General features: G+C 40.5%; 1 protein-coding gene across 6 annotated transcripts in view; it reads left to right on the forward strand.

Moving 5' to 3' along the window:
• Nucleotides 1-24,369, forward strand: part of VPS13D (vacuolar protein sorting 13 homolog D) — a 97,053-nt gene that overhangs the window by 53,269 nt on the left and 19,415 nt on the right. For all 6 annotated transcript variants that reach the window (XM_039564112.1, XM_039564115.1, XM_039564113.1 and 3 more), the window contains 6 exons: nucleotides 532-628; nucleotides 2,213-2,361; nucleotides 4,860-4,994; nucleotides 5,338-5,505; nucleotides 19,652-19,784; nucleotides 21,599-21,794. In XM_039564112.1, coding sequence (XP_039420046.1) covers nucleotides 532-628; nucleotides 2,213-2,361; nucleotides 4,860-4,994; nucleotides 5,338-5,505; nucleotides 19,652-19,784; nucleotides 21,599-21,794 — 878 coding nt within the window. The remainder of the gene's footprint in view (nucleotides 1-531; nucleotides 629-2,212; nucleotides 2,362-4,859; nucleotides 4,995-5,337; nucleotides 5,506-19,651; nucleotides 19,785-21,598; nucleotides 21,795-24,369) is intronic.

Below are 24,369 nucleotides of genomic sequence, written 5' to 3' on the forward strand. Positions count from 1 at the left end.
TGTAGCACAGTGAACCAGAATATCTGTGTTTTTTGCTCTTCAGGAGTTGAGTACAAGGTTATAAATTCTCTCTGATAAGCTGTTATCTTGCTGCATAAACCCTGTTCTGTGCACTGCAGCCTTTTGGAAACGTTGGTTATAAATTTATCCACCAACTGTGGTATGTATTGTGAGAGCAAAACTGAGTTGGTTGTCAAGACTGACTTTCTCACTTGGAGTCTTCACGCATGTATTTTAACTCTGTTTTGAAAAGCAGCTGATTCCAGTGTTGGAAATGCAGCTAAGATTTTGAAGTGTTAGGATTAGGTAATAAAGCACAATGCCTTCCAGAAAATTGAAATAATCTTCACTAGTTGTAGATAACTTGAAGTGAAGAAAGCTACCAAAGACATTTTGAAGGTGGGAGTCTTGCTACAAATCCACTTAAGTGAAATATTCCACTGGAATAGAGCACGTTGTCCTTTTTAATAGCTTACATGGATTATATTTCTGGTGTTAATGCTGTAAAATGAGACTTGTTTATTTCTGTAGCATCTGATGATCACTGCCCGAAAGTTCACAGTTCAAATTGAGGAGAAACTACTTCTGAAGCTGTTGAGTTTCTTTGGCTACGACCAGTCGGAATCAGGTGTGGTATAAAATTGCACAGCCCAGATTTACAGTGTACAGAAGTATTATGATCTTTGCATATAAAATAAGTAGAAAACACCAGCACACTCTTGGCTGTTTGGAACCTCCCACTCTTGAACAGAGCTGGAAATGCTTCAGTGGCCCCTGTGAAGCTGTTCATGGGTGTTGTGCCTGTTGCAGAGCTCAGGTGATTGCCCAAGTACAGCCTGTCTCTGGAAGGAGTTCAGTATTCATTTTCAGTTCCTGTATCTGGATTCATCTAAATTGGGATAAAAGAAATTGTGTTATTAATTTAGCAAGCCACTTTGTTTAGTGATTTGTTTAGTTTGTTTATTTAACCCAGGGCTAGAAGTGGGATCTGTGTTAATTTGTTCCTTGGGCAGTTCCTCTTGCTTCAGTGCAAGAAAATTTTGTCTGACCTTTGTTGTGGCATCCATACCCCTGGTTTTAATTGTAATGTAAGTTTTCTTTCATTCAATGAGGCAAGACAGACCTTTTCAATCTTCTGATCTCATAGATGCTATTCTAATCCTCCTATTTTAGTGTTTATCTGTGCTTTGGAAACTTTATGAAATGTTTGTTTTGGAGTGGCAATTGAAAATATCACTTCTATTATGCAGTAGCCTGTGTACTATTACATAATAACTGTCACAAGAAAGTAATTATTTTTGGCATGATTCCAAATGGGACCAAGCCTACAAGTGATGCTCCAGAGTTCTGTCTTGCTAATCCACACTATCCTCTGAATTGTCTCTGGAAAAATAACAGTATTGCATTTCACAGAGGACTTACAAACTTAGATCTCTAATGATGAGGAAGAAGTAAAAATTTTGAGTCTTGCTCTTAGCCTTTTAACTAATCTGCCCTTTGTTCTGGTTTACCCTGTTGCTTTTGCTATTTTTTTTCCTTACTGTACATTATTTGTAGTTTATCCACTGATGCTGATGCCATCCAAGATTCAGACAAAAATAATTTTCTCATTTACAGTCAGCATGTTTTATTGTTCATAAGTCTGAGTTCATAAGACTTGGTCATCTTTCGTCTTTCCCCTGCTTCCTGACACCACCCAGGTGCTCTTACAAATAACATGAGCCTGTTAATGTCGACTGAATTTGAGTCACTCTCCATGTAAATTGATTTATTGGATGTCTTCCATGTAGGCATTTTGTCCATTGTGTAGTGAATAATTGAAAGCTTTCTTCGTACATTATATTCTTAGTTGAGTGCGTAAGGAATTACAGAGAAAGTAGAGAGAGGAAAACAGACTGTAAGATCACAACGGCACAGTAGGAACATTGCATGGTCATGTGTTATCTCCTTGTTTCTGTGTGCTGATAAAGATAAATTAGAAGTGAGCTCACATAACAGGTTTTAGAGATGCAGAGCAATCTGACAAAAATTCTTGAGCTTCAGAGGTCAACTTCATGTCACAAGGCATGAGTAATTTTGCTGGCTACACCAGCAGTCACACATACTTTTTATTTGTACAGAGGATTGTTAACTCTTAACAGAGTGTGCATTCCTAACCCCATACTTATTTATCTTTAATTGGTTCTGATTCCTGTGTTTTGTCTGGATGCAGAGGTTGAAAAGTATGATGAGAACCTCCATGAGAAGGTTGTTGAACAATGCGGAGGACAAAAACGATACTACTTTGAAAATCTGAAAATCAGTGTGCCTCAAATCAAGTTGAGTGTCTTCACTTCCAGCAAGCTCCCTTTGGATCTCAAGGTACACCAATGCATTCTCAGAGTGGGCTTCCAGTAAAGAGAAAGAAAAGGGAACAGAAGCTTTAACTTAATACTCTCTAGTTTCCATTTACTTTTGCATTATCTAAGTTACAAATAATAGAAGTTTCAGCAACTTCTGACATTTAATTAGCATAATTTCCAATCTCTTCTGTAATAGTACTTAATTTTTGTAATTTCAGTTGAAGCACAGCCAGCTGGACCTAATGACTCACTGCTTTACAGAGGACCTTAGTTGCAATAATGGAAGTGTAAAGAGCTTGAAGGGAATTGCTATCATAAAATAAGAAGTTACTCAACTTAGAGAACAGAAATACAGGACAACTCTGAGTGTTTTCATCCAAAAAATGTTGTTTCATTGGAATTGGAGAATTTGCATGAGCACTGTGCAATATGGTCAAAAATTAAAGTAAATTGAGACTGATTCATATGGTCATAAATCTGGCACAGTTGGTAAGTGAACCAAGGATTCCAGATTCTAGCCAGAACATAGTCTCATCCAGTGTTCCCAAATCGTGTGTTAGGACACACAATTCCTGGACACAATAAAGTGGCAGCAGTGAGTTTCCACTTCAAAAATGATTAATTTAGCATTTCAGTCAGAAATATTTCAGTTCTCTCTGAGCTAATACAACTGCTTTCCTCCAAGGTGGGAGAGCTGAAACAAAACCAACCAACCAAACCATGAAAAACCCTCCCTATTCTGGAGGAACTGAGCTGCTGCCTTTTCAAAAAACCAAAACGGAGATACCAGCTGGGCTTTTTTGTCCTTGATATTAAGGACATCATGATGAGAAAGCTTCTAAAGAAGTTTAGTTTTGTGTAATGAATGTCTGTCATGGAGTCTTACCAAGATGATCCAGAAGATCACCAGTCGTGCATTCTTGTATTGCTTTTACCAAATTCTTGTGCAGAGGACAGTTCAATAGCTAGCTGGGATATTCCTTGCCTGTGATATTCCTAGGTATGATATTCCTTAGCCGTGATAGTCCTTACCACTAAATAATAGCAGCATAAATAATAGTCCTGAATATGTGTTTGCACTTTAGCTTCAACACAAAAACCCTTGTAATGCCATTAGCTGAAATGCAGACTGAGGAAACAGAGCTAGTGGTGAGTGCCTTTAAGAGCCCAGCACTGTGCACTGTTTTGTTTGGATTTCCTACCACCCTTGGTACAGGATTGCACATGGATCCATCTTGGCAGCTGTCAGCAGTGTTCTCAAGAGAAAACTTGGCGTATACATTTTCCCCCATAATGTTAACAGTCCCTACATATTCTGTATATTGACTTTCACAGAAAGAGTTCCATTCAGTTCTGTAGCACAGGAAAGTTCATGGTAGGAGGGAGAGAATAATCACCGTAGAGCCTTTGTGGAAGTTTTTCTAACTACCTCTGATGTTTCTGGCTTGGACTTGGCTGTCTGGTAATTTGGTGTAGACAGATTATTTTTATTAGGTACCAGTATTAACAAAGTTGCCTTATATAATATCTGATAGTTAAACAGGAAATTACTTCCTACCCAAGTGAATAATGAGGACTACTCTGGTTGGTCATCCATTTACTGAAAAAATAAATAGCTCTTTTCTTACTCGCAGACTTAACTCAGACCTGTAACTTGCCTTAATTGCCTGCAGATGGCACAAAAACTCGTGTTCCCTATACCAGGCAGCTTTGGTGATTAATGTGTAAAGATATCAGTGTGAGGCTTCTTGCCTTCTTCAGAGTGTCTGATGTTGGTGAGTGTACAGATGCCATTATAAAGACCTGAAGAAGAAGAAGACTCTTTCTGTCTTAAAAAATTAGATTTTTTACAATTTTTTTTCCAAAATCGTTTTATTCATGTGTGTATCTTTAGATGTACAGCTTGTCCACCTGAAATGTAGTTTTTTGTATATAAATTGTACAAGGTACGTATGGCCTATGAGCTAATGACAATCTTAGTTTTCTTCCTTGCAAAATAATGGGAAAAGCTAGTTTAAAGAATTTCTGTACACCATATCATGTTAAGATATGAGCCACAGGCTTACAGTAAATTATGTATGTTACTTCAGCTCATCCTGACATTTAATCCCTTCACAGAAGTTCAGCAGAGTGGAAAATAGCCAGTTTTGTCAAGGAAATTCATTTAGGGTTGGTTTAATTGAAGATTAGAACAGTATAGCAAAGTTATATATGGAATCTTAGACACATTTTGGTTTGAAATACTCCTATCAGGTGTGGGAAACAGATTGCATTTGGGAAGGTTAGTGACTCTTGAGTTATTGAAGAAATACAGTGCTAAAAAGGAATCAATACTTAAAATTAAAAGATTTGTGGGTGATTGCTCTCTGTATCAAAGTGTCCACACTGCAGTGGTAGAGAACTCCAGCAGCTTCAGAGAATTTTGGTTTGTTACCCATTTAAAGGTAAATTCACTTGGATGCTCTGAATGAAAAGCAGAGAAAAGAATTACAGTGGCAATATCTTTTATTTACTCAGGCATTGAAAAGCACACTGGGATTCCCTCTGATCCGATTTGAAGATGCTGTGATTAATCTGGATCCTTTCACTCGAGTCCATCCATATGAAACTCAGGAGTTCATCATTAATGACATTCTGAAACACTTTCAGGAGGTCAGTGCGATGGAGATTATGTCGTGGCAAAGGTTGAACTTCTCTTGGTTGAGGAGTTCTCCACCAAGGATATGGGAGCTCTTTCCTGACTATTAAGTGTTAGTGCTGTTTTGCTTCTTTGGTATATGGAGAAGTAGTATCCCAGAAGAATTCTAAGAATACACTGCATTTTAAGATGAAACTATTGTTAATTTTACTGGTATTTGTGTGTTGCTTTCTCCAGTAAACCTACCTGGGTTGGCAGAAGCTTCTGTTGTGGGTGGGATGGTTTTTTTTTCCATCAACCTTGCTCATGTTAATGTGATCCATAAGAAATACTTCATTCTTCCTCTTGATTTTACAGGAGCTGCTGAGTCAGGCAGCAAGGATTCTAGGTTCTGTGGATTTCCTTGGCAACCCAATGGGTCTACTGAATGATGTTTCAGAAGGTGTTACTGGACTTATAAAGTATGGCAATGTGGGTGGTCTCATTAGAAATGTCACTCATGGAGTATCAAACTCTGCTGCAAAGGTAAAAATTGTGATAATAAAGTTTGCTATAACAATAAGCAAAAAATAGGCAAGAAGTCAAATAGAACTATTGACCATGCTTAAATTGCTTTATGTCCTGTTTGTTTTGTAAAAATGGTGTTTGAAGTGTAGATTTTGTTTTTCATAAATGCTTTTTATACATCCCAGGGATGCCAGAAACAGGAGTCAGTGGACCACTCAAAACCCTATTACTGCTGTACAGATACTTGCAGGTTGAATCAACAGTTAACCAAAATGAGAAATAATTTGCTCCTACATGCAAATGAACAAAGCTGTGTTAAATTGTGTATATAATCTACATACAGAAGAGAGAGAGAGCACTAGAGGAAGGTGGAGTATTTAAGGGGTTATTTAGTATAACAGGAGTTGTTAGCTGTTATTTTTGAGAAGTGATTAAGCTGATGTGAATAGCAATTATGCTGACTCTTGAGGTTTGGGGGTTTTTGTGCCACATAGCAACAAACTAAGGAATTTCTAGATTGCTTTGTATTTATCTGTGGTTTAATTCTAAAGTCTCTGCATGGTGAACACTGTTTTGTCCTTCCTGATAACAGCTGAGAGAATTCAGTTATATCAGTGAAAATTACTGTATTTAGTGCCCAAGAGAGGGATGATCTGAGGCAGGAGTTAGAAATAGGAAGAGGTTTGGATCATGGTTGATGCCGTACTTGATGCTGAGCAAACATACATGTTGTGTCTGCACAACCCTTCATGGGTACAACTGCAGTAATGCTTTTTTGACACAAGGATGTGTTGCTAAGTTTGGTTTTGTGAAAATTCTTTACTTTCTATTATTTTCATTTTCCAAGTGGGTGACTTTGTATGTATGTATTGTCATGGTTCATCCTTTAACAACCTTTCCCACTTACTTGTATACAAGGAAATCTGCTTTTTCCCCTCCTTAGTGGAAAAAGGTGATTCAGAAGATTCAGAGTCTCTATAATTAAAGAGAGCTTGAGACTAACATTATCAAACCTAGACCATCACCAAGTGCACAGCTGGGTCTGACCCGGAGAGCTGAGCTATGAAGAAAGATGACATGCATATTCTCTGTCATAATTATCTTGTTTGCAGCATTAGCCTATTTTCCACAATTTCAAGAAATTCAAACAAAATGCCATGTTGATATTCCTGTCTCAATCTCCTAGTCGGTGGTTCTGTAATTCTCAGCACTGCAAATACAAGCTGATCCAGGCAGTCTGGTAGGAGACTTGCTGAGCTTCTGGAAGGCAGCTGTGTCTGTCTGCAAATGAGTACTTTTGTCCATGCTTTCTCCTCGTGGTTGTAGTCTCTGGTGACCCATCCACTCCACCCAATAGAGTATGTTTCTTTAGAATTTCCTTTCTGTAAAGTGTTGTTTCCTCATCACAGTCACATCTGCAGCAACAGTCTCATAAATCTTCCTTTAAAAGGCACGAGCCTTCCTCTGTTTCCCACAAGGGCAAGGTCATTCCTTGAACTTTGGAGTCATTTGTAACCAAGGGGTTTGTGAAGGAAGATTTTCAAAGGCAGAAGGGCAGTTGGATGCTCAGTTCCTTTCAAAATTCAACAGGAGCTGAGTGCCTGCTCCCCATTTATACCTTTGAAAATCACGCCATGTCTTCCCAGGTATTTTTTTTCTTTCTCCTTGATATATTAGAAATGTCTCTGTGATGCAAGTCTCACACAGTTCCCTTTTCAAAGCTTTTTATATGGTTTATGTATTTGTCCTTTTGGAACAAGGAGAGCAATCTGTAATTTAAGAAGGCTTAGTAGTACATTGTGGAGCTCCTTGATGAGTCTTCCTTCCAAAGGTTGAATCTTCATTCTGATGCATAGAAGACAATGGTAAAAAAGGCTCCAAATAGTCAGGTTGAATTCTTCCTTATGTGTTGCACTGCTTTCAGGCATTTAAATGTGCTTGAAAATCAAGCCCAGAATGTCCGTATGATAAAAAAATTGGCATTTCAAGTACAGTTTGTGATGTGTTATGTACATGGTACAGCACAGAACTTTGTCTTTTACTTTCTGTTCTACCTTGTGTGTGCCTTAGGATATGTGAAGTATTGGTAAAGAAAATTACGTGGAGAGAAAAAACAATTTGAGTTAGTCAAGAGAAACAAAACTGAAACAATAGGTCATTTTCATCTTGCTGTTGGTGCTCTGGAAAGGTATTTTTAGGTATATTTTCACTGCATAAATTTTCACCTGATTCAGCTGTGCCACAGAGGGCTCTTGTCTTTGCAGCTTATTCTGTGGATCTGGTAATTAAAGGAGTCAAAACTAGAGGAGCCTGTGTCCTGCACAGGCACTGAGGGTTGGGAAAAAATCTCCATTTTGGTTGTTTGAGTACCTGACTTACGAAGTGTCTAAAATAAAAATCTATCCTAGATTTTAAGATGAGTTAGCTATTAAGGTGTGAGTAGATAAACGAAGAGGAATACTATAATCATGGCTTTTAAAGTAACACTGCTCAACTGAATCAAGAAGTAAGCTATTGGAGTTGTATCTGGTTTTGTCATTTTATTGCTTTTCTATTTTATAGTTGTGCTGATTATCCTTGTAATGGCTTTTCCATGCATTTCTGAGCATGCAGTGGGTAATGCCTTCTTTCAAGTGGAGAGCTGTGGTGTATTTAAATTGGCACAAACCCTTAGGTTAAATAAAGTTCACTACAGACAGTTTTGTAGTTTTTATCCCTTGGAGACTCCCAAGTTCTGTATTTTAAAAAGTTCTTTGATCCTAAATATAGACACCTGAGGGAATTTCATTCCCTCTGAATGGAGCCTTCTGTAGTTGCCATATGCGTAGAAATGTCACACATTCTTGGCATCCACACTTTTTTTATTTCCCCTGTTAGGCATGATAGAACTAAATCCTAAATTGTTCCTGTTTCAGATGTGTTTCAATTAGAAATGAATATTGAACACTGAATTAGCAGCTGACCAAAACGTGTTCTGTAGCCTGTGTTCTCCAAATAGAAAAATAAGTGTGGTTTTATCTATTACTGGCAAATAGGTGTTGTGCTGACATAGTGAAAGTCCTGGTGGTAAAGGATTGAAAAGATTCAAAGCTTGCCAATACTGTATTTAATGTGGCCGATTTCGTTCTACCATGAATTCTATCTTTTAGGAATTATGAGCACATAGTAGTGTCTCTGTTATGACTCTGAGGTTAGGATATAGGATGGAAATAATTGGTGTGTCCTTCCCTTCCTCTTGAGAAAAATAATTTAATGAACTTAATGAAAGAGCTTAATTTTCATATTGAACTTTGAAGTTTCCAGTTTAATTAGGCTTCTTAAGGAAAGGTAAACCATCAGTCACAGCTGCATTTCCCCGTTAGGTTTTTCGGAAGCATGCAGGGTTCTGAGAGACAGGCTTCCTTCCAGAATCAGGCACCTGAGATGCTAAAACTTCCCTAGAGGGGAGTTGCAACAAATTGCATTTGAGTGTTTGTTTTCTTTTATGGCTGATGAACCTTTCTTCCCTGGACTTTCACTCCATCTGTTTATTTCAGCTGAGTTCAGACTGATGGCAGAGGTGCTTAGGTGCTTAACAGAGGTAGGAAAAGACGTGGCATGTTAGAACCGGGTAAGAAAACTTTAGGACTAGTAAGGATGCAAATACTGTTTCAGGTGAGTGTTTGGGCATTTGTAGAACAGAAGCATGAAAGCAACAGAAAGGGAAATGGGAGTTTTAACCCTCCTTGTAAGATAAATCAAAGCAGAATCTCAGGTGGTTGGCAGTGACAGGAAAATAAAGATAACTGAATGGAAAATAAAGAGGAAGTAATAAAGGGATTATTTAAAAACAAACCTTGAACAAGTGTTTGACTCACATGAATGTTAATTTTAACAAAGTTGGCAGTAAATGCAATGAGAAGTGGCTGTAGCAGAGCACAGAAGGAAGGTGCAGTTTGAGCAGGCTCTACCAAAAAACAGACAGAAAGCTTTCTAAAACAATCAAAGCCGATGGTTCCCTTTTGTTTAAAGTTTCTTAGTTCATGTAACCAACCACTCCTCTTTGATACCATTCAGAAGCAAGAACAACTGCCATTCTCCCATTTTTGGAGTCACTGCAGTTCAGCTCTAGCTTCATTAGCTCAAAATGCCAATGAAGTAGCTGTAAATAAAATAATATCTTGGTGTTAGGGAACTTCTAACAAAAGCCTTTGTATATGAAGCCTGAGAAAGAAATACATGGTGGTGTTTTCCTCCGAAGAGTCTTAAACAGAATCATCAAGTGATGCTGTAGAGAGGTCATGGTGGTGTTTGGATTCTGAGTTTGCTGAGTTTCCTACCATTCTATATTTTCATGATTTTTGTTTGATTGTCTGCTCTTCTCCTTGACTCCTAAGAGCAGAATGTGTGTGGTTACTGTCAGTCTCACTGGATAAAGGTGAGGAAGGCTGGAATACATGTCATCTTTCTGGGCAATTTTACAGTTTAGAATTTGGGTTTTCATTCAGGAAAGCTGGTGTTCATCCCTTACAAAGGGTAGTTGAGGTATTGAAGTAGTGGGATTTAGCAGCATCTACCATAATTTTTTCTATTACAAAAGTGATTTATACAGTTTGGGTCAAATGTAGCTTTTTCTGTGTTTTCTTCAGTGTAATCTTCCCCAGTGTAGCGTAGAAGCTCCTGCAGCCTGTGCAGGTGGCACTGCAGATCATCTTCAGTTTAACTTGCATTTCATCCACAGATAAGCAGCTCATGTGCAGGTTTGTGCGAGCAGTGAGAATCTGTATCAAAATGTGCAGATTATGAGATGGAAAGCAATTGAAATTCCCAGGCAGAAATGTTGAGTACTGGAGCAACATTACAGATGAGGCCATTTCCCCATTGCTGTCTTTTCAAACTGGCAGGAAAGTTTTATGGCCAATTAGTGGCAATCAAAAGCCATGGAAAGTGTCAGTTTTAATGTGCAGAACATCTGGTATCTGTAATTAGTATCTTTGAAAGAGGTTTTGGGATAAATGATCATCTTTGAGAAGTTTGAAGTATTATTTTGTTCTTCCTGGTTTTCATTTGTACCATGGGATAAAATGTGTCTGGCCAGCAGCCAGGTTGAAAGTTTTCGTCTCAGTTTGGGTTAAATTCAGCCTTTCTTTTACAAAGCTTCTTGCACAAAGTGAACACACTTTACTCCAGTGTATTTTTATGTGGAGAAATGGGCATGGGTAGATTGAACAGAAACAGTGATATATTTTGTGGGAAGAACTGGTTTGATGTGGACTTGACATCCTCAGTGTGCCCCATTCAGAAGCAAATTGGTGGCAGCTTTGAATGAGCCTTACCCAGGAGAAACTGCTCCGTTGATAATGAGAGTCCTGCAACAATGCAGCAACTGCACACATGGAGATGCACAGCTGGATAGAGGAATGTACAGGTGACCATTTGACAACTGAAAAAAAGAGGGATTAGAGAGCCTTTAGTTTTACACCTGCTTTACAGCTTCATTTCAAAAAAATGGGGTTTACCAGCTGATTTTCCTGGAAAATAAAATGCACCATTGCTGTTTTGCTGACTCATTGGAGAATTCAGTGAGCAAAGGAGAATTTAAAATGAGGTATGCAAAGAGTTGCCAAGTCATAAACTGTGACACTGGAAATAAGCATTTCCAGTGTTTATTATTTCATCTATATTTTATATAGATGAAATGAAATTTCGTTTTAACCTGCAGTTTTTGAGTGGTTACATGTCAGGCGGACAGGCACATCTATCCCATGTATCACCATTAGCATCTGAAGGAGAAAAAATGGGGTGTGGGTTTGAAATTCATCATTTCAGTCTTAATAAATGGCTGACTGCACCTCCCTACTGTGTATTTAAAGTTGTAGAGTTCTGTAGAAAATGTTAAATAGTACAGACTTAAACTTGAAGTTCCTTAGCTGTGTATCCCTGAGAAGTGAAAATAGTGTTTCTATGGCCAGGGGAGAAGGCCAAGCTGTACCAGAAGATCCAAACAACTCACAGAGTTGTTCACTATTTACACACATACATACACGCGGGTGGGGTGGCAGGTCCAGTTAATGTGCTTGCATGGGGTTTCCTTCAAAATATCTAGTAGAACATGGAAAACCTGTTAGTTTTTAAACAGGAGGTTCTTTCAGATCCCAAGTGTGGTCACAGGTGGTCATCGCAGAAAAAGAAACTGGTTGGAAAGAGCCCGAGTGCTGCAGTTAGCGCAGATGGAAATGCTTTTGGAAATCAAGATCAACAGAGCTGGTAAAGATGATGTTAAAACCAAACCTAAAGTGCCCCCTCTGAATACTTTGTTGTTACCTATTAACTCAAGGCACTGGATCTCCTCAGGCCTTCTCTCTGTTTTTCGATATATTTAAGGAAGGGGGTGAAGGAGGGCAAATAATTCCATTCCCAAAAAATAAACAAACTCGGTTTGGTAAGAGTTAAGGCCGGGGGGCGGGGAATTATCTGTTAAGAGTATTAGTTGTTTAATAAAGCACAGTTGTCCTCCAGATGAACCCGCCAGTGACTCTGCAATTGGGGTCATTCCAAGTTCATGCTGTGGACTTTTGACTGCCTTCTGTGTCTGTGAAAACAGCCGGCGGTTCCTGCAGGGATCACTCATTCTGCCCTGTAACACAAAACTACTGCCAGCGGGCACCTGCTGGTGCGGCTTCCCAGGAGGTCCCGGAGGGAAGCGACCCAGCTCCTGGGGCATGGCGGGGTGGGAACAGCGGGGCTCCCCTGGGATACCCGGCTAATCAGGCTCCTCACAGCCGGCCCCTCAGGGGTTCCCGGGGCTGCCAGCAGCCCGTGTCAGGATGCATTAGGAAGCTCAGTTAACGATGAGATGTGAGCTAATTAAAGCTCCTTTACTTTGGGCAAATGACATAAATGCGGGTGGGGAATGCTGCAGGGAATCTCAAGGAGCACGTTCAGTGGGAAAAGCTGTCGGCTCCTCGTGGTTGTCAGTAATTTGGAGAGGGTCAAAGTTTATGTTGCTCTGAAAATGAGAAGCTGATTAGCGCTTTTTGCTGATTTAGTATTTTCTAAATTAAGACTCTGTTGGTGCTGTTCAGAGTACCAGGACTCGTTTCTCTTTGCACAGCTTGGCTGGGTTATAAATGCTTTGGGGGCTCGGCCTGAACTGTCCTTTCTGGTTAGGACTGGATCAAAGAGTTGACTTCGGTCTGTCTCGATGTGTAAAGGAAAGTGTAAAAGTCTAGAGCATATAAATTTAACTGAATTCACAAACTTTCCTGCTAAAATGCCCCAGGTAATTCTTAAGAGACTGACCAAAGCCATAGCAAAAGTGTTTTGGGGAACAGCTTCAGACCAGTAGGCCTTTGAAACCTGACAAACAAACACCTGTTGTGTTTTCAAATAAAAGCATTTTACTTTTTAGTCCCAGTATAATACACCATTGACCACAGTGATAGGAAGGGATGAAGCTGTTTGTTGTCTGTGCTTACTGGTGGCCAGTTTGTAAAACGAAATATGTACTGCTTCCACTCTATAACAATGTATGTATTGATGAGCAAAGAAGCTGCTCTAAAAGTTATTTTTATGGTAAGTCACAGAAATACATTACATATCCATCCTGAGACGTTGAAGTAAAAGCAGGAAAACTTAGGCTGCAAATTTACTGGACAAGTTTATCTGTCCCACTGCACCCAGTCCTTGTGTATATCCAAGAATCCTGCATGGCTTTTTGACTTTTGCACTTTCCAAAGAATAGAAGCAAGGTTTGAAGATGACCCTTTTAAACCACAAATCCTAACAGCATGTATATATGTCTCCTTAGCCTAGAACATGTACACTCTGAGGACTTTTTGTCTCTATAGGCAAGTGCTTAATTTTGAACTGTTTTAATTTACTGACAGACAACAGCATAAAAATTGGCTTCCTCTAAAATACCTTTAACAGGTTGTAGAGTTGTAGGAAATAAAGGTGATTTTTAATGATGTTGCTACAAGGCAAGTGAACATGAAGGACTGAACTCCTTTCTAAATGACATCTGCAAAGCAAAGATGAGAACCAAATAAACCCTGTGTTTTCTGATTTAAACACAGTTCATTGTGAGGTTTGCACAGAAGTTTTAACTGGTCCAGAATTAATGTCATCACTTTCTCCCTTAACATTCCATCTTGGAATGTTCTGCTTTGCTCAGTCAATAATATTTGTAAATGTACCATTCTCTGATGCTAGAACTACAATGGAATGTTTGGACTCAGGTCATAATTGTGTATTTATCCTTTTGGGATGTCCTTCGAGAACCAGGCAGCGCCAAGAACTTAAAAAGACTTTAAAAGATGACTAAAACCTTATTTCCATGCTGTGTGCTTCATGCATCTGGCTTAGAGGGAACAGGCAGTCCAAAGTCGAGTTTCCATTTGCTTTGAATTCTTTTTGTGCCCCATAAGCCTTATTGTTTGGCACCAGCTTTGGTTCACAAACATTGTATATATAGGTGGTTTTGTTTTTCTTCTATTGCTTGAAACAGCAGGGATATGTAGTCAGTGGTAAAAGGTTTTTGTGGCAAAACTTCCTTAATTACTGTGCCTTTAAAAACAAACACAGCAAATTATCCAAAACATGAATAGATTTGTTTCTTGTACAGATAGTATTTAATCTGCTTTTGCAGATCTTGGTGAGTAGTTAGTATTGATTGGTGACACTGTGTAAATGTAAAGCAAGAAATGATGAATCATTGATTTACTTGAGTCTGCAGAGGAGGAGGCTGAGCCCAGCGTGCCCCAGGCTTGCAGAAGTGTATTAACATCTTCAATGATTGTGAAGTGCTGAGAGTGGTTAGCATGCTCATCCAAAGATAGTGTGCACAGTAGCATAGTGTCCTGGGATTTGGAGGAAAATGTCATATTTCACCCTTCTCAGGAGGATGAGTTTATGTTAGATCAGGTAGGCTGAAGTGCAGTGGGGAATGTTTTCTGCTTGCAGTATGTTACCAGTCAGTAGCTTCGTATCTTCCATGAACGGGTGTGGGATGAAAACCAGGGATCCAAGTGTCTTTAGAGTGTAGACCTGAAAGAAAAGATCAGTGTCCCTCTGTAGAAGGAAAATGAAGAAAGAACCATGTGCTTTGGGGACAAAAAGGGTGAGAGGAGACAGAGGGTGTCTTGTGAATGAAGGTGGATGAATGCTCAGCTGCCTGGGGCTTTTAGGAGGGGTTCTCCTTCTGTCCAGGCAAAAAGGATAAGACAAAGCATTAAACAATATGTACTGATGGTAAGTTGAAATATTTTAAGTACCTGAAATGACAGAGCTTTTAAGCAGTAGTCTGGAAGGCTCCTATTCCCCTCTGGAGAGGCCAAATTGACAAATAAAACACCCACTTCTACGTGTGCCTTGTGCAGACTTGCTTCATCCAGAAACACTGGGAGCCTTTTGGTCTGGAAGCAGGTAACTTCCCTTAGCTGAAACTAATGTATTGTGTTGCAGTTCTGTTTCAAGGCAAGGGATGTCTGAAGTGGGGAAAATGCAGAGATAAAAGACCAAGTGACTCATTTCTTTTTTTCATCAGCAAGTAGACAAAGAACTCATTATGAAAATTAGGGTAGAGAAGGGGGAGCTGTTTTTTTACAAGTCCCTTGATTAGTTTCATGTTTGTTCCGAAGACTGTTGTGTTTAGTTATGTTGGCATTTACATGGTCTTGAGTAGGCTTTGAAGTTACCAGGTCACACCTTATTAACAAAAGCTGAGGAAGACAAGGGTGGGTCGCACTTTTGGTGTCACCTTTGTTTATCTGGAGCCGATTTGCTGTGTAACCGGGTTAACACCTCAATAAGGCACCATCTCTGCTCTTTCACGAGTCTTAAAACCTCAACCTCAGCAGCTGATATTGCACTCCCCAAAGGAGGTATCTAAAAGCAAGACGGGAGGGGGAGGGGGGCGGAAGCAGCCTGCTTTTGTGCTTCAGCTTGTTCAAATCTCCCTTCAGAGTTTAAGCTGGACTTAAACTGCTTACATTTCTAACGCTTGTTTAGGTTTCTGATCCAGAAGTAACTGCTGAGGAACTTGTTCTCAGTAAAGTGATTATAACCTACACAGACTGGACAGGAGGTGTTGTGCAGGTGTTTGGTTGGTTGTGGGTTTTTTATGTTAGAAATCTTTAATTTTCCTATTGTATAGTAGATACAATCCTATTAGTCGAAATAGACTTCAGAAACCATTTCAAGGAAGGTATTTCTGAGGTGCACAGAAAAGTTTAAAAAAGTGTCAAGTTGTGATCCCCAGCAGGTATTTCACTCAGGTGGTATTACCTGTAATGGGTGATATGGATGGATGTGGTTCAGATCAGGAATCAGGGTAATTCAGACACCACAGTCTGAATCTTTATTCAAATACGAGTCTAAACCTTTACCCCCTTGCCCAGCAGCCCTTCCCATCACTTGCTAATGCCTGTGGAACATCCCTTTGTTTTATCTTCCCTGGCATTTCACCTCTAATTGGTAAACTCTGCACCGAAGAGCAGGAGGGGGGACTGGTCCCAGCTGGAAATGGCTCAGGAGGGACCGACTCACTGTGCTCCCTGCGGAAACCCCTTGGTTTGGGTACAAATGGTGCAGATGGTGACAAAAGTTTGGCTTCAGTCTTTAATAAATGAGGCCAGAAAACAAACAGTCCTGGGGAGAGGGGATGAGGAGCCGCATCAAAAAGTAATTCAACACGAAGTTCATGTCTTGTAACTAACATGTTATGAGTTCAGATTTTGTCACCTGAATCAGGGCAAAATGGAAACATTTCATGGTACATTTGGTACATTAAAATCCTTAAATTATCTTGCTTACAGCTGTAATTCAGTGCTATTTTCTAAATAACACAAACAAAAATGTCCCTGTTTAACTTTGGGTTTATAGCTAATGGAGTTTGACTTTTAAACTGTGTGCATGGGATTTTTTCCTTTTTCCTCCTTACTAAGAAAAATGCACTATTACATTAAAATTATGTCTACACACAAACAGGACTGCTGTGGACCATTAGGTGTCAGATTATGTGTCATGGAGGAAGGGCAATTTGAGGAAAGACTGGATTGTATTCACAGGAAGAGCTGGGGTAGTGGAGCTGGACAGTGTGGGTGCAGGGGGGGGGAAAGCTGTAAAGAGACATTACCAATTCTCATCAATAAGTTGGTTTATTCCTGCTTGGCTGATTGTCCAGTCATGCACTACTGTAACTTCCAAAATGTGTTCTTGAAAAATAATTTTCAGGTCTTGTAACGAGGTTTGATTTGAAGACCTGTTGAGCCTTTCAGTTTCTATAGCAACTACTCTAATCCTCATAAGCAAAGTATTTTTCCAGAAAAACCCCTAATCTTAAACACAGTTCATAAATAGCTTCAGGTTGGTTTGTATTTCTAGGATAATTTTTTTAAAAAATAGCATCTACATTAAGTTCACAGCATCTACATTAAGTTCACAACAAGGTCAGAAGTAACTCAGACCTTGACCACTATGTTCTGTTTAGTGTCCATATGATCAAGTCTCAAGAAAGGTCATGGGATTTCATTTTCATCCCTGTTGTTAAAATCTACTTGTTTAGATAATTGGAGCCACTGGAGTTGTTTGTCTTTAAGCTCAAAAGGAGTTTTTCAAACTGGGACATAGTGTCATTAGTGAAAAAGAAACACAGCCTTGGAAGAAATGGCAGAAAAATGAGGGGAACTTCATTGTGGCATTGGGCCCGTAAATGAACTGTTTGTCCAGTTCTTTTTTAATCTTCAATGTATCAGGGTTTCACACCAGGTCTAAGTTGTCCTCTGGTGCACACCTGAGCCACGGAGGAGTTTTACCTCTGCAAAGGTAGCTGCTGTGGGTGCAGAGGAGATGGTCCTTGAGACATAGGCAGGTCCTTACACAATGAAATCCTTGTCCTGGAAGAGCTGTAGTCATGCAGGACACCAGGGACTTCAGCATCCTGAGTGACATTCCTGGGACACCTGGCCCAGTGAAAGATGCAACAAAGCTTTAAATGATCTTTCCTTCCGCAGGGGTGGAGAGGATGAAGTTTGTTCATTTATTGAAAGGAGGTAAGAATGCTGATAGTAGTTGAAAGTGATACAGGAGGTGTCCAACTACATTTAATCAAAACCCAGCTAGTGTTTGGAAAGTATTCCAGGAAAATTCCTGCTAGGAGCCCTTTTCTATAGTAACATCCTGAATAAAGGCAAAGTTTCAGGTTTTCTGTCTCCTTTTCTTGCCTCCCTCCTTCCACCAGGCTTCTGGTTTCTATCTAATTACATCAGACTAAAGGTCAGCAGATCACAGTAGATCGTTTTTATTTGGTGCTTTTTCATTGACTCGCACACAGCAATGGTTAGAGTTCTCGGAACAAATCCTGTTTGGACATAATGTTCCCTTTCATCCATGAGCATGTCTCCCCACACTGTTCAAGGGAAGTGTAAGGAGTCAAAATGCTCCACACACACACACTCGGGGTTGCCCCTGGGCCTTTAGTATGGTACCTGTGGACACTTGTTGGAGGTTAGGATTTTTCTTTTTTTGTGCTTTCTCTCAGGGAATTTTCTCCCATTTGTTGCCTAAGAGGAGATGATGATGATACTTAAGAGAGACAAAAGATGTGCTGGGAGGAGGAGGACTGGGAAGGGTGCAGTTGGCTACCCTCTTAACTGTGGGGACTTTCTCTTGGGAAGGGCAGAGATACCGAGAGATATCTCTAGGGCTCAGCTCCTAGCTCTAGCTCTCGGGTCGGGGAGATGGCTGGGCTGCGGTTGTTGCGGGGAGAATTCGCTGCCACGGCGGAGTTCCGTCTTTTACTGCTTCTCCTACTGGGGCTTCGCTCATAAGAGCGACCGTTTAACTGGGACCTTATCAACACCTGATCTCACTGGAAAGGACCCTCACCATCTGCTAGGGTGCCTTAGGGGAAAAACCCGGCACGCCAAGCTCCGAGCCCCACCGATGGAACATCTCCCGGCTGTTTGTCGGAGCCCAGCTGCCACTGCCCAGCCCCACTGTTTTTCTACCATTGCTTCGGGTTTCTTGCTACACTTCAACCCGACACCCTCTGTCCGCCCGACCCCTGCGGCTCCTGGTGCGGCTGCAGAGTTTCTGCTACGCTTTGTTTGCTATGCTGTGTGTGCCCGCCTCTGCTGTTCCAGCCTGCTGCTCCGAGGTTCCTGCAACAGTTCATTTCATGACCCAGAGGAGCACTGAGACCTGCTCCATCCCTCCCTCCCCCGTGAGTTTGCAGCAGGAGCCCCTTTTTCTCTCTCTTGCCGGCTGTGCCCGGTGTTACCATGTGTGGGAGAGGCAGCTGAGCTCGCGCCACAGCGCCCCCTGCAGGCGCGGGGGAATCACCGCACCTGCCCTGCCCGGCCGGGAGCCAGCAGCGCCCCTGCCGGCCGTGAGTGGAACTGCACCGAGGGGAAAGCGCCTGCGGCCGATAGAGGCCGGCACTGGGTCTCTGGTTCTGTTTGTTGTTGCTGCTGTTGTTGTTGTTACTTGCCTTGTTATACATGCTAGTAAAGAACTGTTATTCCTTTTCCCATATCTTTGCCTGAAAGCCCTGTAATTTCAAAGTTAGAATAATTTGGAGGAAAAGGGGGTCATATTTTCCATTCCAAGGGAGGTTCCCACCTTCCTTGGCAGACACCTGTCCTTTAAACCAGGACAACACTTCCCAGCACAGCTTGGAATCCTGTCAGGGATCTCCCCATGTCATGCTGTGAGTGTGGCCTGGCTCCCACTCCTTCTACAACACAGCCACTTCTACCCTGAGTTACTAAAAAGAATTTAATTCACTCTTAAAAATGTTTTAGTTTCATGACAGGCATATTTGCCTTGAAGCTTTGCACATATTTTTTCAGAGGAAAAGCTTTGTATCTAAATAGCATTCCTTTGAGGTTTTGAGGGGTCGCAGTTGGGTCATTGGCATTGCTTTTGGTACATCTTTCACAGACTTGGTTTGTTTTGGCTTGGCCACAGTAATTGGTGCACCTCCTTGTCACCACCGTTGTATGTGTTGATGTAGTTCTGAGCTTTCTCCATGGCAAAAGCATTGGACAGATTTCGTTATGTATCAAAATGATTTGTATAAATGTGCATTTCACAAGTAGGATTTAGGTATTTTCTGCAATGAATCTACTTAGGAGAAACAGCTTTTGTTCTTTTAATAACGGAAAAGGTTCTTCTCTTGCAGTTTGCTGGGACTTTGTCAGATGGTTTGGGAAAGACCATGGATAACAGACATCAGACGGAGCGGGAATACATCCGATATCATGCTGCAACCAGTGGAGAACACCTTGTAGCTGGAATCCATGGACTTGCACATGGTAATCCTTAGCTGTAATCTCAATTCATTTCTCTCTTAAAAGGGATGATCAGATTGCAAAGAACAGTGATTGTTACTGCTGCGTGTTTGCTGGAAGCCTGGGCAGTGGAGCTATCAGAGGCTTTATGCTTGAGTTTCAGTACTGGCAGGTCGGGGTGGGGGCATTTGTTTGGTTTTCAAGTCAACAGAAACTACATTTAATCAGGGCTTTTCACATGTAACTGGAAGTAAATTTTTTTTTGCAAATTAAAATGAAATTGCAAAGAAAATTCATCCAGAACATCCATTTCTTTGTAGAAGCATGAAATACACAGGTTTTTTTTGAGGGCCAGACATTAAAATAAAATGTTAGTATGGCTGGGTTGTAGCTTTCTTATGTTTGCTTTTAGTTCCAGAAACCTGAGTTTCCTTGGAATCAGTACATCAGTTTAAAGTTACATTTCACCAGTTGGGTTATTTCGTGGTTTTTTTCAGTGTACTAAGAACTAGAGGCATGGACTTGTATAAAAGGCAGTGGACTAGTTTTAATTTGGCCAGAACTTCACATCAATTTAGTTCATGATTTATCTGTTGAAGAACGTTAAATCAATACAAGCCAAGTTTAAATCAAATATTTATATTTTGCATCATCTTGACTCAGTTTGTTTAAATATTATTCTCACAGTGTAACTGTTGCAGCCTGTGCAAAGCTGATTTGGCTTTCAGTAAAAGAGGATCTTTTCTATGCTGAGAAAAGTCTTTTTGCTTTGCTTTGGTCATACAGAGACACTGTAGGTATGAAATGGATCATGAAAGGTTCCTCTCACACCAGTGTGCTGTACAGTCTGACATAAATTGGTAGAAACACGGGAAATCCAAAATATGTGAGTCTTTGCTGAAAAGTCCATTATGAAAGCACTTAACTGTGTTGTATTATCCAGTAATTAGTGTGGCTGTTCTAATCCTAAGTCTGTGGCATTTTTAAATGCTTCCCATTCCGTTTTTTGAAAAAAGAAAGGAACTGCTAATTACTACATTTCAACAGACAGGATTTAATCATAAACTATAGTTACTCAAGAGGAGAGATTTAAATACTTTGTGCTTTTTGAGTTTGGCTGTTGAGATTTGCGTGGTCTGTACTTGAGTTACAGACCTCAGAGGAGCCCTTGCCTGCTGGAAGCTGGGCAGGTGAGTGCTTGAGCCAGGGCACTAGAAACTATCTTTTAATCACGGAGATATGAAATCTCTAAAGTGTGTTCTCAGACAATGTGAACTGTTCCAAGTCTTTTGAAACTTCAGTAGGTGCTTGATTTCTCAGAGCACTGATGTTTGCAGGAAGGGAAATGTGCACAAAAATATCTGTTGGCAGCATCATAGTTAAAGTCATTGAAACTGACTTTAAAGACACTTAAAGTGCCAGTTTAAAATAATTGACTTCGTCCAGTGGAGAAATGCATTCTACTGTTTTCTGTCTCAAGTTGTACCAGCTTTCGCGGTGATAGAATTTAGTCACATCCTAAGTAACCAGTTAACCTGTGCAATGGATGAGGACTCTTGGTAAGTGCTGCTGGAAGTGAACCAGTATAGAAATATTTTTAAATACATATATTTAGTGATGAATTAAATATTTTTCTGTGGGATATTATTGTCTGTACATATGCATGTGTATACTACATACAAAGTAAAGTTACTGGTTAATGTAATTAAGTTTGAAACAGTGTGTATTAAATTAAATGCACAATAAACTCTGTAGGCAGAGAGCTGTCAGGTGGATGAGGTTCTGTACGTTCTAGAGCCAATAATTCTGGACTTCTCCGCTGCTCTTGTCTTTGCCAGGTATCATTGGAGGATTGACAAGTGTCATAACGTCGACAGTGGAAGGTGTGAAAACAGAAGGAGGGGTCAGTGGTTTCATATCCGGCCTGGGGAAGGGGCTGGTGGGCACTGTCACCAAACCTGTGGCAGGAGCGCTGGATTTCGCGTCGGAAACCGCACAGGCAGTGAGGGACACTGCGACCCTGAGCGGCCCCAGGTCAGCCACCAGTTGAGATTTCTAGTGAATAATACTATAAAACTGTGTATCAGTGCCTGCTGCAACTTCTGAACCGATTGTCTTTCTGCAAGCAAAGCAACAATAATCAAGGTTAACATAAGCTGTTATCAGCCCATTTAATTCCATTTGCTTTTTGTTTGATAGATGGCATTTGTTGATACTCTAACAAGAGTGAAATTTGCCCGAAAAATCTGCAACATAAAACAGGAATTATTAAGCTACAGCATTAGATAAAGCAAAGGTTTTAGAAAGGCTGTATGGTAGTAAGGTTAAACTTCTACCACTAAATCCTCACACAGAGTTGAAATGAAGGAGTTCTCCTTGCTCTACCTCCAGTTTTCATTTCACCGTAGAAAAACAGCTCTTGAAAGGTTTGAAGAGTTCTGTCATCAATATAGTGTCACTATTTTCTAATTTTCATTTCGTGCAAAATTCTCAGTTATGAAAGGGAGTGGCTGTGTGCCCTTATGTGCATGTGACCATCCTCCTCTGTGTGAGGGATCAGCACGTCAGGACAGATGCTTTGGCTTCTTCCTGTGCTCAGTTACTGGTGTAATGTGGCCTCAGCAAAGTAATGATGGTTTTGCTTAAAATAAATAAATGTTCATTAGCACTGACTGTGAGTGTGGCAGAGGGAAAGGGCCAAGTTCTGAAAGGGCTGCTCTGAGAGAAGAGTTTTTGTGCTCTTTGTGGCCAAAAGTTTGCTTTGTATTACTATGCCAAGAAGTCCTGTTCTATGTACACTAGACCCGTCTGCTGAAGAAGTGAAAGAAAACCCTAAGCAGGTTTTATTGTCAGAAAGCTTGGTGAAAAATGTCTGAAAAATGCTGGGTTTTCTGCTTGTTTTGTCTTCCCATTTGGCTTTTCCATTTCCTGTGTTTTATTATGCCGCTCTTGGATTCTGAAGGGTCTACATCAGGGTTTCAGTAAAAAATAAGTTTAAGTGTGAGTGAGTTGAAGGAAGCCTGAAGAATGACCTTAGGTGGGCTTTGTTCTGAAAATGGAAGTTTGTACATGTGTGTATTACATATTTGGGACTTACCCTGATTTGTAAAACCAAGAGGTCAAGGATTGAAATTTGGTAAGTATATTTGCATGCACAAAATTAAATGAGAACTCTCAGTGCATCCCTGAGAAAACGCATCCAGTGTTTCGCTTGTACGTGTCTTAATTTTGTGACTGTACAGGTTGACTGATTTATGTAAAGGTGGGGAGAAGCACACCTGGCTGTGCTGTTAGCTGGATTTCTGGTTGAGCTGTGTGTCTATTGTAATTTGTTTAAAGATAAAAATACTCTTAAAATTCTTGTTTTGACACGCTTCTGTGAGATACAGCCTGTATGCAGTAGGTGTTACCAACAGTTGCCAAACTGGACACCAGCCAGGAGAGAGAGGGCAAGAGGGTCTCCAGCCAGCCTGATCTTGGGCTTGTATTTCCTTTGGGAAATATTTCTCTTTGCCTTGCTAACTGTCAGTTCAGAGAAGAGGTTAAGACAGATCAGCTGAACCATGTTTTTGCTTCCACTAGATATTGAAATCCTTTTGTCATGCATGAGCACTGTAAAATGATTTTATTTTATCTTATTTTTTACTGATTTTATTTTATTTTATTTTATTTTATTTTATTTTATTTTATCTACACACAGTTGAGTTTCTGACCCAACAACCTTTTACAAGAGGAAAGGAAAAAAAAAAAAAAGGGGAAAAAAGCCCCGACCTTTCTCAAGGTTACTCAGTTACTACAGTTCTCCAGTCTACAAAAGTCCGATCAAAACTTTTTTTAGCTAAACAAATGTACTTGAGAACATGTAGGTAGTGTAAGGAGTGGGGTGGGACCAAAATGCCACCTCCATCTGTAAGCAACCTTGCACTCATGTTTTGTTTGGTGTGTGGGTTTTATGTACTTATATAATGAAGGAGCCAAATTGTTCTTTTAGGGGTTTAAAAAGCCCCACACAACAAAGGGTTTGTCTGTTTTCTGGGCTGCCGTGTACCACTATCCCCCTGCCGCGTTTGTAACTGCTCAAGTATGTGTGGTTTGGAATCAGAGGAGAATAACGTTCCAAGCCCGAGCTGCTGGCTCCGGTTGGAGTGTGCTGGGCTGTGTTGGCTCTTCCAAGCTCGGCACACAAGAGCAGCCTTCCCTGATGGATGTGACTGAATGTGCATGGGAGGAGCTGGTCTCCAGTGTAGTTTTGCACACCTGAAGACTGAGTTCATAAGCGTGACAAGAGCTGTGTGACCTTACCCTGTGCACGCTCCTGGTGCTGCTGCAAAGCTGACTCAGCCAGTTAATTGCAGTTGCATTTAAATAGCAGGATATGTAACTGTAAATTACAGGCCCATTGCAATTCTCTAATTACATGGTTGAATTTTAAAAAAAGCTCTGAATTTCAGCTGCTTGACTTTAACCATTGGATCAGATTTGAGTGGGATGAAGAATTTTAATTGAGGTTGTTGGCTTTCCTAAAAGACATAGTTTAATTCCAGCAAAGTTCGTGAATGCAATCAACAGTCTGCAGCATGTGTTCCTGTGATCAGGCTACATGGATATG

The sequence above is a fragment of the Corvus cornix genome, chromosome 21, assembly GCF_000738735.6.
Source record: "Corvus cornix cornix isolate S_Up_H32 chromosome 21, ASM73873v5, whole genome shotgun sequence".
NCBI lineage: Eukaryota > Metazoa > Chordata > Aves > Passeriformes > Corvidae > Corvus > Corvus cornix.